Source organism: Rhinichthys klamathensis, unplaced genomic scaffold, assembly GCF_029890125.1.
Source record: "Rhinichthys klamathensis goyatoka isolate OS25496 unplaced genomic scaffold, OSU_Roscu_1.1 h1tg000107l_1, whole genome shotgun sequence".
Lineage (NCBI taxonomy): Eukaryota > Metazoa > Chordata > Actinopteri > Cypriniformes > Leuciscidae > Rhinichthys > Rhinichthys klamathensis.
This window is the reverse complement of record NW_026606645.1, coordinates 670125-685959: the sequence shown is the minus strand read 5'-3', so window position 1 is coordinate 685959 and position 15835 is coordinate 670125. Positions and strand designations below refer to the sequence as shown.

The 15835-nt window shown below is 37.5% G+C and overlaps 1 protein-coding gene across 1 annotated transcript in view; it reads right to left on the bottom strand.

Annotated features, from left to right (window-relative positions):
* Positions 1–1529: 1529 nt before the first annotated feature.
* caly (calcyon neuron-specific vesicular protein) overlaps positions 1530–15835 on the bottom strand; it is a 159714-nt gene continuing 145408 nt past the window's right edge. The window contains exons 2-5 of the mRNA XM_056253545.1: positions 7418–7548; positions 4605–4721; positions 4376–4489; positions 1530–2897 (exon numbers count right to left, since the gene is read on the bottom strand). Coding sequence (XP_056109520.1) covers positions 2727–2897; positions 4376–4489; positions 4605–4721; positions 7418–7546 — 531 coding nt within the window. The 5' untranslated portion in view covers positions 7547–7548 and the 3' untranslated portion in view covers positions 1530–2726. The remainder of the gene's footprint in view (positions 2898–4375; positions 4490–4604; positions 4722–7417; positions 7549–15835) is intronic.

The window sequence follows — 15835 nt, the reverse complement described above, 5'->3', positions numbered from 1 at the left end:
GTAATTATCTGGTTATTATCTTATAGTGAATTCTTGGGTAAATGTGGGTTTCCAGTTACACCAAAAGAGTATGCTCTTGTATTTGGCGCCATACCTCAACAAGTTATACATTTCGTTAGAACTTGTGGAAGTGATTATTCTGAGGTAATATATAAAGACAGCATGTTTCTAGGAGACATTGATATTCTGAAACACAGTTGTAGCCTACTAATAAACATATTAGGTATATTTTACCAGGTGAAACAGCTACTCATAAAAGCTCATTGTGGACTAGTGTATTTAGAAATATAAACTGGAATCAAGCTTGGTATTGTGAAGCATACTGTTTAAATAATAAAGTAAAAGACATTTTACATGGTATATATCCAGCTAAAAGGGTGTTAGAGAGAATTAATTTAGATATTGATTATTCATGTGATTTTTGTTCAATAGAAAAATAATCTATTATCCATCTGTTTTGTGATTGTATACACACATTTCTTTTGGTGGATGTGGAAAATTTCATTAGAAAGAAACCATGTTATAATTAAATTAATTAACGTGGTATGTTTTATTCCAATGAAAGTAATAATAATAATTTAGCTTTTATTGTACAACTTTTTATTATTTTGGGATAGAAAGAAATGGTCAGGATCCAAGCCAAATTTTATGCATTTTCTTCAGGAGATCAAGGATTATTGCACCAGTCTGGAGAACAGTGTCAACAAGAAAGCCTTGTCATATCTCGAATGAATATAAATTTTTTTTATCAATTTGTACACTCTGGCATGTTTGTCTGTTTTTTCTTTTACTTTTTTTTTTTGGATCTATTAAGATATAAATTCTATACTACTAAAGTTTGTTGGATAAAAAAAAATAAAAAGTGAAGGAAAAAAAGTGGAAAAAAACCCCTACACTTTGAGTATGTGCTTTACTTGAGTGTTATTTTTTCTGGAAACTCTTTACATTAACTTCACTACATTTGAAAGACAAATATCGTACTTTTTACTTCACTTCATAGATGTGTACTTCTTTTGTTGGGGGTGGTAGGACTGTTAAAAATAAATAAAAAAGATGATGATTACGGCTGTCTTTTTTTTGTCAAGTCAGTTGTTTAATTTCTATAGGTTTTATAACCTTTTAAAAGCTCTTTATTCCACAGATGCTATAACTGGTGTATTCACTAAGTTGCTTCAGAGGCATAAGGTACTGTAAGTATTACATACAACAATAATAAAACAATGCATTTACTTTTGATACTTAAGTACTTTTAAAAACGAGTACCTCTGTACTTTTACTTTTAGTAAAAATCGGTCTTTACAACTTTTACTTGTAAAAGTCATATTTGACCAGTAGCATGTGTACTTTAACTCAAGTAAGGAAGTTGTGTACTTTGTTCACCTCTGACTGCTACTAATAAATGATGTGTTATGCCTTCCTGTTAATTTACAGCACCAGTTTTAGAATCAAGGGTCTGGATTTTCTGAATGGCAACCTATACAGCATTAGAAGTACAACAGAAACTCGAATGCAATGACAGAACACAGCGCTGGTGAATACTGAAACCTTTATTCTGTTATTATCCATTGAGGATGGATGAATTTTTGTCGCACACAGAAATGAGTAATACTGCAGGGTTTATGATTTCATCTGCGGACCCTTACAAGAACCCCAATTCATCTCTCCTGCAAATGACTAAGATAAATACATAAATAAATACACATTAGAACTTTACATGTTTACAGCCATTGAAAAAAATAATACAGATCACCATAGATAAATATAAAGCACAATAAGTGAACAAAGGGGGAAACATATTCTAAGTTTATACATTCATGAGGCGTGATCACATTCTTGAACTTTCTCTTGAAAACGTATAACATTAATTAAACATTTAAATAGCTGCTGGTGCTTAGTGTGTAAATGTTTCAGCACACAAACAAACAGAAACATTTTACAATTTTTTAAGACCTAAAAATGGTTGTTTACCATTATTCCAATTTACATTCATTTTTCAAATTCTAGGATGGAACAAGGCAAGCATGCAAGTGTGTATAAAATCTACCGTTTGCACCAATCATTTCGTCCTCACGATCAAAAGTCAGATCTCATTTAGTAAAATGTACAAAAAAGAAACCAAAACTCCAGTGTAAGTCACTATTCTCTTCTAAATCAAAGACACATTGCTTGAAGACAACAATCAGTAGTTCGAGTTGATTTTAGGGAAAAAGATCGGAGTTTTTGGAATGCTTTTTCTTGCCAATGCACTTGTTTCTCAGATGCACTGCAGTTCATTAGAGCACGATTCACAGCCAATGCACAGTTCATTACACTAATCTAAATGACTCCAAATGAAACCATAAGCGAGAACTAACGCCTAACACGTCGCAGAATTACAAGCAGCACGACTAAACCTACAATGAGACGTGCCATCGGAAAACGTGGCGCAGTGACATTTAAAACGGATCATCCTAGATTTCTTCTAAACGGGTATGGAGCATCGGGAGTAGAAGTCGGAGTGGCTGAAAGCATTTGTATTGCAAAAGACTGAGAAAGTAGAAACCTGGGAACCCCCCACAGGCTTCACTTCAGACATTTGTGTGCGTCACAGTTAATCTAAATAGTTATTCGCATCATATTCCCCACATATTAAACACAAAACACACACACAAACCCCTTTCCGATTGACGTCACCATGAACATTTCTGGATTGTGTCCTCACAAACCCTTTCAGATGAATGAAAGAGTTACTTCTCGGGGTGGTTGACGTCGTCCTTCATGACCGGGAGCCAGGGAGGGGACAGCTCTGGGATGTTCTTCTTGGCCTGGTTGAGGTGGGTGATGGCGGTGTACAAGCTGCCCCTGGAGCTCTGCTCAGGGTAGTACATCTCCAGAGCCGCCGGGGTGCAGTGTCTGTGCTGGATCAGAAAGTGGACGTTTGCAAATAAAAGGTTAGACGGGAATACATTAACTAGTACGGAGAAGGTCAGGCAGGTTCTCTAATAAATCAAACATAAAGGTGAATGTCACAGAGCTCTGCGCTCCTGTTGATGTAGCATCGGTAAAGCGGACAAACCGCTGAAACACTTCCATTTACACGCATGAATATATTTGGGGAAATCGATATTGTGTAAGTGGACAAAGTCTTTCTATCTCCATCTCCATCCAAGTAAAAATATATTCTAAAATTACATATTATTTTCATCTGTTATCTTGAAAATGTACATTGCATTGTGGGAAACTGTCCTCCACGCAGTGTGGTCTGGTGTAAAATACTCATTTGAGAAAATAGTAGATCATCTGGGCTTTCTGTAATACAGAAAATTTGCATACAGTGCAAAATGTACATTCTATAATATAAAAGAGAAGTTTGGCCGTGTAATATTTCGAGCAGAGTATGTCTTCAACCTACCTTTTTTTTGGTCAATGTTGAAAAAACAACTAATTTACCATGTAATACATATTCTTATGTATAGAATGCAAAAAGAAGAAAGGAACATTCTTAAAGTACATACTAATACCAAAACTAAAAAGCTTACAGAACTTATTAAATTATTATTATTAGAAATTATATAAAAAAAAACTCTCAATGTGGCTCTGACTATTTCTATGGAATGCGAACTATGAAAGGTTTATTACATTTCCAATTTGTAAAACAGATGCTTAAAAGCATAAAGTGACAGTTGAGCAAAGAGTGCCTACAGTTACCCATCCATCCCGCAGCAAAATAATAGAAAATAAGGCGTTTTGTGACTGAAAGGCGTCAATCAAGAGACGTCAACATGCCAACGCTTCCATAAACCTCATTCCATCTTAACAAGAGGCAGTTTTCCCGCTCTTCAAGTTAGCAACGCTACATTAGTGTGGCACGCTAATTACAGCAGTGGTATCTGCATCAAAGGGGGAGAGGTGGAAACCCCTGCAGGCCTTAATCACAGTTTAGTCATGCTTCAGACTAATTAAAGACATTCTCACACTCCGACAAAGCTTTAGATGCTGTCTGAAGACGACTAAGCTTGGCTGAGCTGTGAACTAAATATGTTAAACGAAATATCACACGAACTAAAGATTCAGTTAATACTTAATCGCTCTGCTCCAAAACCTAGTAGGCTGCCTAGTGAATTTTCTGTGTTACTGGTAGCTAAAATACCACCATTCGGAGACGCTTCCCTGAGAGTGGAAAAGTAGGATGCGTTCAGAAAAAAAAAATCATGTTGAGATGTCATATGGGCATGCTAGGGTCATACTAGCCACAGGCTAGTTCTCACTAAAGCCACAAGTGCAGACATTAGCTCAATGCAGTGTGTGATCGGTCATCTACATTTCAGACCGAAAATGGTTTCTAAAGTAGAGCACAGATGATCTCCATCAGCAGGGACAGAGCTAGTGTGTTTACCTGGAGAACGAAGCCCTCGGGGCAGCCGAGCTGATCGTACCACAGCGCTTTATACATGACCAACAGCAGCAGACACGCCAGGAACGCCAAGGTAATAATGATCAACCCAGTCAGCTGGAAAACAGACACTCACACATGAACTCATGCCTTCTGTTTTTATTCCCATTTTTGGATTACCCTCACAAACAAAGAGACAGATGTGTAGGATGAATGTTTAAAACTGCTTTACCTTGAGCTTCTCTGACATCTCATCATAAAGGTTTATGTTTAGCTTCTTGATGCTGGGCACATACATCTTCCTCTTCTTCTCCTTCAGCTGATACTCTGTTGTGGTTTTCACAATCACCTATAGAGTCAGAGAGAAAGAATGAACTATTAAAAGTTCCACATAATGAACAGAATGAGAGGGGGCTGGGCAGAAACCACAAGAATGGGTTCGCTGCTTTCATAGTAAGCTTTAGAAACCCTAATGGAAAACCTGAAGCGGGTAGCAGTGTTTTCCAATGTCATCGCTGGTTTCTAGCTTGTCAACCAGCTATCATGTTCTTGACATGGATTGAGATTGTCTACCAGCTTGTGACTCGCACACAATGAGTCGAAAAAAAGTATTGAAAAGCCAAAGTAGAGTCCAACCAAGCCTTATGTACTCCAAATTTGTGATTCATTCATTTAAATGGATGAGTTCAATTTTACGTGGTTTTCTTTCTCAGTTAACGCCCTATACACTAAACCCTGCTCTAAATCTAACTGAAATTGTTAGAGTCCCTGTGTGGTGAAAATCAATCTTTTAAATGTTGTTAATATGTCTATGTGGTGTTTTTAGACAAACCATGTGTAAGTTCATCAGTCAACACCATTGCTGAGTATTTTCTCCTTAAAAATGCAGTGAACCAAAGACAGTCTCAAAAACACGGTTTGAAAGCTCTGGTGTTTGTGACGTCACAAACTACCTTGTAACCAATCATGTCAACGTGTGATCGTCAACGAGTGGATCTCTGAGCTGGTGTGAGTGAGTGGAGGCGGGGCTAATTTGCATATTCATGGAAACGTGTATACTAAATGAGGCACAGGTGTAGTTACATTCAAGCTTTTTTAAGGCATGACACTTTTTTTTTCAAGGAAAAATAAGTATTCATGAATCAATAATTGTACAAAAATAATAATTACGATTTGTGTGAATAAAAGTCATTGGTGTTTTACTGCCACTACTTTTCGATTCAGCTGGAAGCTGAAGTGAATTGTATGTACACTCACCTAAAGGATTATTAGGAACACCATACTAATACTGTGTTTGACCCCCTTTCGCCTTCAGAACTGCCTTAATTCTACGTGGCATTGATTCAACAAGGTGCTGAAAGCATTCTTTAGAAATGTTGGCCCATATTGATAGGATAGCATCTAGCAGTTGATGGAGATTTGTGGGATGCACATCCAGGGCACGAAGCTCCCGTTCCACCACATCCCAAAGATGCTCTATTGGGTTGAGATCTGGTGACTGTGGGCCATTTTAGTACAGTGAACTCATTGTCATGTTCAAGAAACCAATTTGAAATGATTCGAGCTTTGTGACATGGTGCATTATCCTGCTGGAAGTAGCCATCAGAGGATGGGTACATGGTGGCCATAAAGGGATGGACATGGTCAGAAACAATGCTCAGGTAGGCCGTGGCATTTAAACGATGCCCAATTGGCACTACGGGGCCAAAAGTGTGCCAAGAAAACATTCCCCACACCATTACACCACCACCACCAGCCTGCACAGTGGTAACAAGGCATGATGGATCCATGTTCTCATTCTGTTTACGCAAAATTCTGACTCTACCATCTGAATGTCTCAACAGAAATCGAGACTCATCAGACCAGGCAACATTTTTCCAGTCTTCAACTGTCCAATTTTGGTGAGCTCTTGCAAATTGTAGCCTCTTTTTCCTATTTGTAGTGGAGATGAGTGGTACCCGGTGGGGTCTTCTGCTGTTGTAGCCCATCCGCCTCAAGGTTGTGCGTGTTGTGGCTTCACAAATGCTTTGCTGCATACCTCGGTTGTAACGAGTGGTTATTTCAGTCACTGTTGCTCTTCTATCAGCTTGAATCAGTCGGCCCATTCTCCTCTGACCTCTAGCATCAACAAGGCATTTTCGCCCACAGGACTGCCGCACACTGGATGGTTTTCCCTTTTCACACCATTCTTTGTAAACCCTAGAAATGGTTGTGCGTGAAAATCCCAGTAACTGAGCAGATTGTGAAATACTCAGACCGGCCCGTCTGGCACCAACAACCATGCCACGCTCAAAATTGCTTAAATCACCTTTCTTTCCCATTCTGACATTCAGTTTGGAGTTCAGGAGATGTCTTGACCAGGACCACACCCCTAAATGCATTGAAGCAACTGCCATGTGATTGGTTGATTAGATAATTGCATTAATGAGAAATTGAACAGGTGTTCCTAATAATCCTTTAGGTGAGTGTTATGTACTGTTCATTTTTTGGAATTTCACAAAAATGTAAACAGAGGCACATTTTCCCAGCGAGCCTGTGTTGTAGGATGCACAGGATGTTACTTCAGCACATTACAAATGCAGAGAGCTCCTGCTACTATATCATTTTGTCATCTTTTAGATGAGTCATTGCAAAGTTAAATCCAAACTCTGCTTTGCGTTTCCACCCGTTGCACTAGCCTCCTACAGAGCTAAGAATAGATACTAGCCATCTGTGAGAGTCCTGACATGAGCGTGTGTGTGCGTTTGCAAGATCAGATGGTTTGCAAAGCCTTTCAGTGACAAAGTGTATCATACTCGGTGACAATGAATCTTGATGGTGCCATATGAATTCTTTCTTTCATCCGCTAGGATCTAACAGGGTGGTTTCTAGTTGTCTTTGATGGTATCAGCGATACTGGATGTCTGCCGGTCCACCTCCGGCTTCCTATGACATTCTTCCTCTTAATGAAGTTCTATGCAGAGTAATGAATAACAGAGGTGTGTTGCTGTCTTTCATATGGCTCTATGCGTGGGTTCTGCTCTCTACTGCACGAACGGTAATTACCTTATCAGGGAACGGCTGCTGTAACTGTCCGACCTCCAGTGGAGTGATGAGGGGGATGTTGTCGAAACCGTCCTCGACCGACGGCTGTCTCGTCACCTTTTCCGCCAGGTTACTGCCTAGTTTCACCATATCTGAAACAAACACACACAATTAGATATTATATTTGGGAAAAAAAAGTCTGTGTCTGAGGGGTCTGCTGTTGGAGCTCTGTGATGCTGTTACTCAGTTACTGTGAATCTCTCTTCATCTCATTATGACACACTTACGACTGTGATAATTCACCAACACACACACACTCACGTCTTACTCATTAGCTGACTGAGGAAAACTACCTCTCTCTCGTTATCTTCTTCCATCCTAATAGGCTGTTATAGAGCTCTCTACAGAATACAAAACATATAAACACAATAACCACTTGTGATAGATGGAAATGTCAGTCCATATTAAGCCATTTTGCGATTTTCCACATTGGCCAGTAAAAAGCTAGCTGTGATCGGGCATGGTAGCCCCTATATGCCATTCCCATAATTGAAATGATTAATTTAAAAACATTTTGGAGTGAATTAAGTAAAGATTGTATATTAGCTCAGATTTAGCTCTTTAATGTGGTTCATATTAGAGATTAATCAAGCCAAAAATGTTGATATGAAAGGGCGATATGACTGAGTTATAAAAAAACCCCAAAACAATCACGATTAACTTTTTTATGTGACATTTAGTGCGGAAGAATAGCCTGTGCATCAAATATGCCCTGTTTATATATGTAAACCATACTTTGCAAATGGGGACCAAACATATTCCATAGATCAATCAATGTGTTTTTCCCGTAGTAGCCTACTTTATGTTATGATGCATTTTAAATGTACAATTTATCAATTTAAAATGGATTGCTGAAAAAACATCCGTTGGTTTTCATCATTGTTAACACCTAATAATGTTCTTTAGACAACGCACTATATTTGAAACTGTATTCAAACAAGTAAACTGATGTTTGCTGTTCTGACACAAACACTGCACGTGAAGCAGGCCAAGAACAGGCGGATTTTATTGGCTCTATCAAGGTTATCCGAGATGCCCAACATGTACCGCACATCAGCATACGTGTGTGTGTGTGTGTGTCCACACCGGGGTTTGGGCACAGACCAGCAGCACTGAAATCTCGTCAAATCATAAACAACGTTATAATCGACTACAGCATGTACATTCAGGACAAACGCTTAAAACGCGATTTGTAGGCCTATTTCATCACACGCATTATGCACTAACAATGGACCATACGCAACAGCTGCGCGTTCACCGAGATATTATTCCTCAGGATAATGATGGATGTTTTTGATTCTAACGATGCACTAAAAGAATTTCGATTGGAAAATTTTAATTAACGGAATAAATTCTATGTTCTCTAATATCAGCCGTTTAGAAACAACGACAAAGGCGAAATGGACATCGAATAACACAGCCTACCATTTGTCTTTCGTCGGAAATGAAATACAAATACTCACTGGTTTCCCTGCGGTTGTCTTGATGGTGCTGATGCTGACGGAGCTTTAGCTGTTATTATGGCGGTGTGTGTGGGTGCGCGCGCGCGTGTGAATCACTGAAGCGCACCCGCGGCCGTCGCCGCTGTATGATGTCAGCCGCATCGCAGCACATAACTGGCTGATCAATGTGACAAATTCCTATTACACATGATATTCACAATTACGTCGGGCATCTGTGGGGGTGATCTATGTTAATGAAAATGGCAGTAGCCTGATATTTTCAGGTGTCTTGCAAAAAGAGTCCTTGCGCTCTACGCGGATAAAAAAAGGTGGTTTTAAAGCAAGTGACATTTAAATTAAATTATTAAATATACATGTATAAAATACGTTTGACTCGAAAGATGGAATCGTTTCGTAGACTACAATTATTTGGCAATATCATTTACAATTATATTATTATTACAATGTCTCATCTAGAACATCATAATTTGTTTTCATTAGTCAATATTTTAAATGTAGGCTATTCTCTTATTTGTTCTTTGTTAAACTATAGGCGAATAAGTTAAACATATTTTTCCAATGTGTTCTTTTTGAGTCAAAGGTTTTACAGAGACATAAAACAATTACATAACAAGTGCACTAAATAATCAAGCTTTTAACCATGACGTAGGCTAGGCTACTGTATTCTCCGGACAACAGTTTTATTTTTATTTTACATTACAATATTTGTTGGCCAAAGTAATAGTTTAGCCTACTGTACGCTACGTGATCATATGAATGTGAAGATCTAGAAATTGCACTGTGAGAAAAAAAGAAGAATAAAATCGTAACAAGAATAGTCTATACTTTCAATCCTTGCCCCGCATAGCTAGCCTATATAATTTAGCTGATAATTGATTTTTATCCTGAGACATTTTTCATTATTGGCATTTTGGCAATTGTCATTGCGTATAGCCTAATAACACACTGAACAGAAAGACAGCCTATGGAAATTTTATTATCTCGAGTATGCTGTGGATTTACCAAACGTTATGAATGTATCATGCCAAGTCTCTCATCTACTAGTCTATCGTGTCAGTTTACATTTCTTTTTTCTCCCCTTCAGTTAACTGTAGCTAATCTTCGAAATTTAGTTAGATAGAGTCTTTTTTTAGCTTAGTCATAATTTTGAGTCAATTATATTTCAGTATGCATAGGCTCCTTTATTAAATCGTTCCCAATGAAGACTGTATTCTGTACTTCATGCATCAAAAGCATAGACTCAGGTTCGAGACCAAAATATTTTGCAGTAATAAGCAACATTGCCACCTAGTGTCAGTATTTTAAAAAAACGTAAATATGCCTTAAACAGCATTTTAAACGTTACTTTATTGATTAATACATTTCTGGAACCTTCTGGAATCCTAAAATAAATTGTGGTTAATTAATGTACCTATACAGAAATTTATTAATAATAATAATATGAACTTTGACTTCATCTTCTTTCAGATTAACACAATTGGAGTTATATTTAAAAATATCATGGCTCTTCCAAGCTTTATAATGGGAGTGAATGGTACCAAAAAGCACATCCATCCATCCATGATCCATCCATTCACCATACAAGTAATCCATGCGACTCCATGGGGTTAATAAAGGCCTTACAGTGAACTAGACCTGTAATACATTCTGAGTGTAGCCGTTGAATCGGTTCTAAATTCCAATAGATGTCAAAGGTCAACTGACCATATTTGTCTTGATTGTAGGATTGAACAAGGTGTTGTCTGAACAAAAAGGCATTTGATGTGTTCAGGACTTCCCTGTTGTCACTAGGTGGCAGTGTGGCATTTAAAATAATGATTTGGTTTTTAAACTTTCTTGACTGAAGTGAGAAGAGTAATAACCCTTTGTAATCATTTACACAACATCCGAATGCAAACAAAGTGAAAGGTCACACGCCAATCTTTTGAACTGCCCTTTCCAGATTTATCACAGAAGCTGGGGATAATCCCAGGACAGCCCTGGATAACTTTCCAGGCCTTATTTACAGTAACAGGACTCCTAAATTAGACATAACCCTAATCTTTCTGCTGGGGACTGCTTTCATTCCACAAATAGCCTAATCTAAGGGAATGACGGGAAATGCCAGTCACGGGATATTTTATAGGATAAACTCGATTTTATATCCTCACACAGGCCTGAAAAGTATACAGTTGCTACATAATTGAGTTAATAAAGGAGTTTGATATATACTCTACTGTTATTAAAAGTTTTAGGATTAAACAAAACCCCTGCGGTTGTAATGGATGCACCCTGAACTTGATCCAAGAAATCATGTAACAGCCTAAACTTGCTTATTTACTACACGCCTGACAGCTGACAAAATAATGCTTCTCTTGGGGAGATGAGTTATGAATCATATTACAATCCGCCTCCTCCAAAACGGTCCAGTCCAAGCATACTTGAGCTCGAACACATTCAGTTCCATGGAAGAGACATGCAGGAACATCTGGATGAGGGGGAATATGCGTTCTTCTCCACAGCGAATCATTATCACTTTATTTGTTCATGATGTCTTTATGATATAGTCATGTTTCTCAAGTCAAAGAGAATAAAAAAATCATAATTTATATAATAGTATAAATATTACAAATGATAAAAAGTGTTTACAATAAGATCCCATTATATCATTAATGCATCAACGAACTTTAACAAACAATAAGCAATACATTTGTTACTGTATTTATTCATCTTTGCACTGTTAGTTCATGTTAGCTCAGTTCCATTAAATAGTTTTAACAGACACAACTTTTGATTTTAGTAATGTAGCCTATTAGTAAATGCTTGAACTGATATTAATTAAAGGACAACTCAGGCGCAAAATGATGTAATAACATTGGTACCGAGTCGACCGTTCTCTGGGATTTGTTTTCATGATAATCGAATGTATGAGTTTTATATCTAAAAACTGTTTAGCTTATAACGCTAGTATATAGGGAATAGAGTAAGTAAAAATAAATCGCTAGTTAATACCACTAACAAGGCTCAAAATAGCCCCACACTAACACGGTAGCAAAATGAGAGTCCCTACATGCAAACCGAAGCATTGAGGACTTTGTAAGTGTACAGACAGTTTAATAAGAAGATACTTTATAAAGACATACACTTCGCGTTTACAGGCAGGAGCCATCTTGGAAAACAGTCTCGACCAGTCGAACCACGAACGCCGTGCTAAGTCGCCGGAGTTGTCCTTTAAGCTTAATAAATGCTGTAGAATTACTTTTAATTGCTAGTTCATGTTAATAAAGTAGTTTATTAATTTAACAAGTAGAACATGATAGTAAAGTCTAAGGCCAAGCTGTTACAAAATATGTATATTTCAAATTAATGTTATTCTTTTGAACATTGTATTTAAGAATCCTAAAAAAAAGGTTTCCACAAAAATATTAATCAGAACAACCATTTTTAACATTAAGAATCAAAAATGGTTCTCGAGTAGAAAATCAAAATCTGAAGGATCATGTGACACTGAAGACTGGAGTGATGATGCTGAAAATTCAGTTTTGCATCACAGGAATAAATTACATTCTAAATATATTTAAATAGAAAACAGTTATTTGAACCTGCAAAAATATTTCACAATATTTCTGTTTTTAATGTATTTTGGATCAAATAAATGCAGCCTTGGTGAGCATAAAAAAATAAAAAAAATAAAAAAAATCACACCAACCTTACCGCTTTCAGTTCTTTTTGCTGCACAAAACAGGTCGATTGCTTGATATTGAAAACTGCTATTTCTTACCATATTATTTTAATGTAGAAAATTGTCTTAATTATACACTAGTTTGTATTGCATATGAGCTAGTCTCGCACATTTACAGAAAACACTTTGAAAAATAAGGTGTAGCCTATACGGTCTACATCTCAGCATGGATTTTACACTAGTGCTTGATAACTACCTAAAGTTTTATTTTTAAGTATGTATCATTGTTCTTAAGTTGGGTTGAACTTTTTCCTCTTAATCATTATAGGCTGGTGCGTTCAAGTCCTCCTGGGAAGTTCGTACGTACGAGGTGGGAAGTCGTGTTTACGACGGCAGGCGCGTTCAAGTCACTTTCGTCGGAGCAAGATGGCGGAGTAGGCTACTTTCTCTTATTAATTACACAAAAATACAGTAAGGTTCTTAAACTCTTGTTCTAGAAAATGAAGAACAAATAAATTGGCATCAGATGTAGGCTACTCTGTTTTTTAATGTTTTTAATTAATTTATGAAGCCACTGCCAACTTTATCGTTACATGTTGCATTGTTATATTATAATGCCATCATATTCTGTGCAAGCAATTCGCTTAACTGCGCTGTAAATAGAAAACCTTGACAATATCACTGCCTAATATTTAAGTATTGTGGTATTACGCCATGTTTCTCAGTGACACGCCCACAACTCGGAAAGATCGGGGCTTAGAGAAAATCCCGCTGGCACTGGTATTTACGACATTGTGGTGGCGTTCAAGTGCGTTCAACTCGTAAATACGATCTATACGAGATGACTTGAACGCCCAAATAAATCCAGCTGTAGACGTGAAAGTGTCCATTGCAGTAGCAGCCATATTGTGAATAATGTTGTTTAGGCAAACACAGAGCAAGTTCATCTCGGACGCATCAAACGCCTGTGGAGGAAACACATAAACACGCAATTACAGCAGCAGTTGTTTCATGTCTAATAGCGTCTCAGAAACCAAATCTCTTTCTGCGCTGTTGGAGTCTGGACCGTGGTGACTGGAATCAAATCAGAAGTATTCCTTCTTTTGGTTACAGATGAATCTGTCTAAGCAGAAGCGTTTGGTATCTCTGTTCCTACAAAGCTGCAGATGGAGATCAAAGCCTGTGGATTGACGTGTTCGTATGTTGCTGGCTGCTTCATGTAATATTTATATTCTACATTGGTATATGTATTCTCTGCTCCACTGATTTGTCCATTTGAATGTTCCAGGTTTATACAATTCCACATGGTGAAGATAAAAGGCTTTCCCTCCAACTCCTCCATTTTCTTCTCCTCCCTGTAGGTTATTTTCTCACCTTCTTTAAATCAGCAATCATGTTTTACATGCAATTTAAATGTGAATTGCATGCTTATGTTTACATGTCAGAATTAGAATTGTACATCATATTTCATAGAAAGATTACTTCCGGTCCTCAAATCTGATGAGAAGCTTTCTGAGAGTGCTGATGTATCACTGGGACTTTTCACTCTTTGTAACATTCTGCTTGTCCGTTTACATATAGTTAAAGTCACCATGACATCAATTACAGCATTAACCATTCTTGCTATCTTTTTACGAAATATTGCAGTATTTATTATAAATTATCATTTTTAATTCACGTGCCCTCGAAATCTTTAATCAAAACAGCTCCCCTTCTTGCGACGACATCTCTTCTCTTCTCTGATGATGCGTTTACTGGCACGAGGGCGGGATCAACATGTCACTCACATGACATCACACCAATAGCAAACTACAACCACCCAATCAATTTCCAATGGACAAAATCAAGTCCCGTATCACATTTTTTCTTGCTTGAAAAGCCATTTTATTTGGATATGCGTCACTATAGGGGAAAAAAAACACTATCACAACTCCTGTTTCGTGCGGACTTTAAGCCAGTAAGTTGCAGCAAGTGACTGTCTATAGGCCTAAATTATTCATTCAAGCAATTAGTTCAAAAACACTCATTCAGGAACTGATTCGCTCTCAAATGCTGGTTCGTCGAGAGTGCGACATGATCATTCCAACAGATTCAATCAAAAACATGCATTCATTAAAGAATGAAACAAGCTAGTGAGTCATTCAATCATTAACTCAAACACTTTCAAAAACTCCACTGATATAGGAACGGCAGTATGAGTTCAGAGAAACGCAACTGTTGTATCTTCATTTTATCGGTATTGTATCTAAAAAGTTGGTTTACTCATTAACTTCTTTTGGAAATATCAGGCTTCTGCCACTTTTGTTCTTACAATTCTTTTAAATAAAATTAAATAATATTGGTTCCATCCCAGCGATCCGGTTTGGAAAATTGGTTATGTTATATCATGTTATGGTTATAGGCGTCAGTCTTAAAAATAAAACCAAGATGTTTAATTTCAACCCTAAACACTTAGCCTTGAATTCTCTGGATTTAATAGGTGAATATCGGCCTGAGAGTGACGTTTTAGTGATTCAGAACAGTAGTATTGTAACGGTTTAAGTCCAATGATGAAGAACAAGGTATAAATAACAACAGTCTTTATTAAACATAAGCCAACAACTCTAAACAGTGTGCCATGCACAAACACCAACAAGGGGAAGGAGAGGAACTTAATGATTAACTATGAACAGCTGAGATGAACAAATGAATATCTATGGAAACTGATTAGCGGCGGGAGAAGGAGAACTAAGGAAAAGAAAAACAGGTGACTAAACAGACTGATAGAAAATGAAACCAAATCTGAGCATATATAACTGTGACAAGTAAAGCCCGAGTTAACTTTTCCTTGTGAGTGTGTGTTGAGCAAGCCTATGCTTTCCATGAAACATTTTTAACACTTCCTTAGAGCTTAATTATAATAAAGAGAAGCAATATGAGCACTACGGTCAGCTGTAAATCACCAGAAGTGTTCAGTCCGGAAATGTCTGTGCACCCTCTGGCATCTTCATAATCTACCTTTATGGAGCAGTATTAGAGACTTGAGGTCAGTGCATTTCCACAGAATTTCAGGAATTCGAATTCCTCCCATGTCTCGTAATCCTTTACCAGAACCAAGACACAGTCACAGTGAAAGGTCTTAATATGGTCTAAGCATGTCGAGTGACGTCATGTCTTTAGAGATGTCAGTACCGGGTGTCATGCATTAATCATCGGGCTGCTTCCTTTCCTGTTACAGAATATTTCTCCATATCATCCCTGAAGTAGCCTACTTTG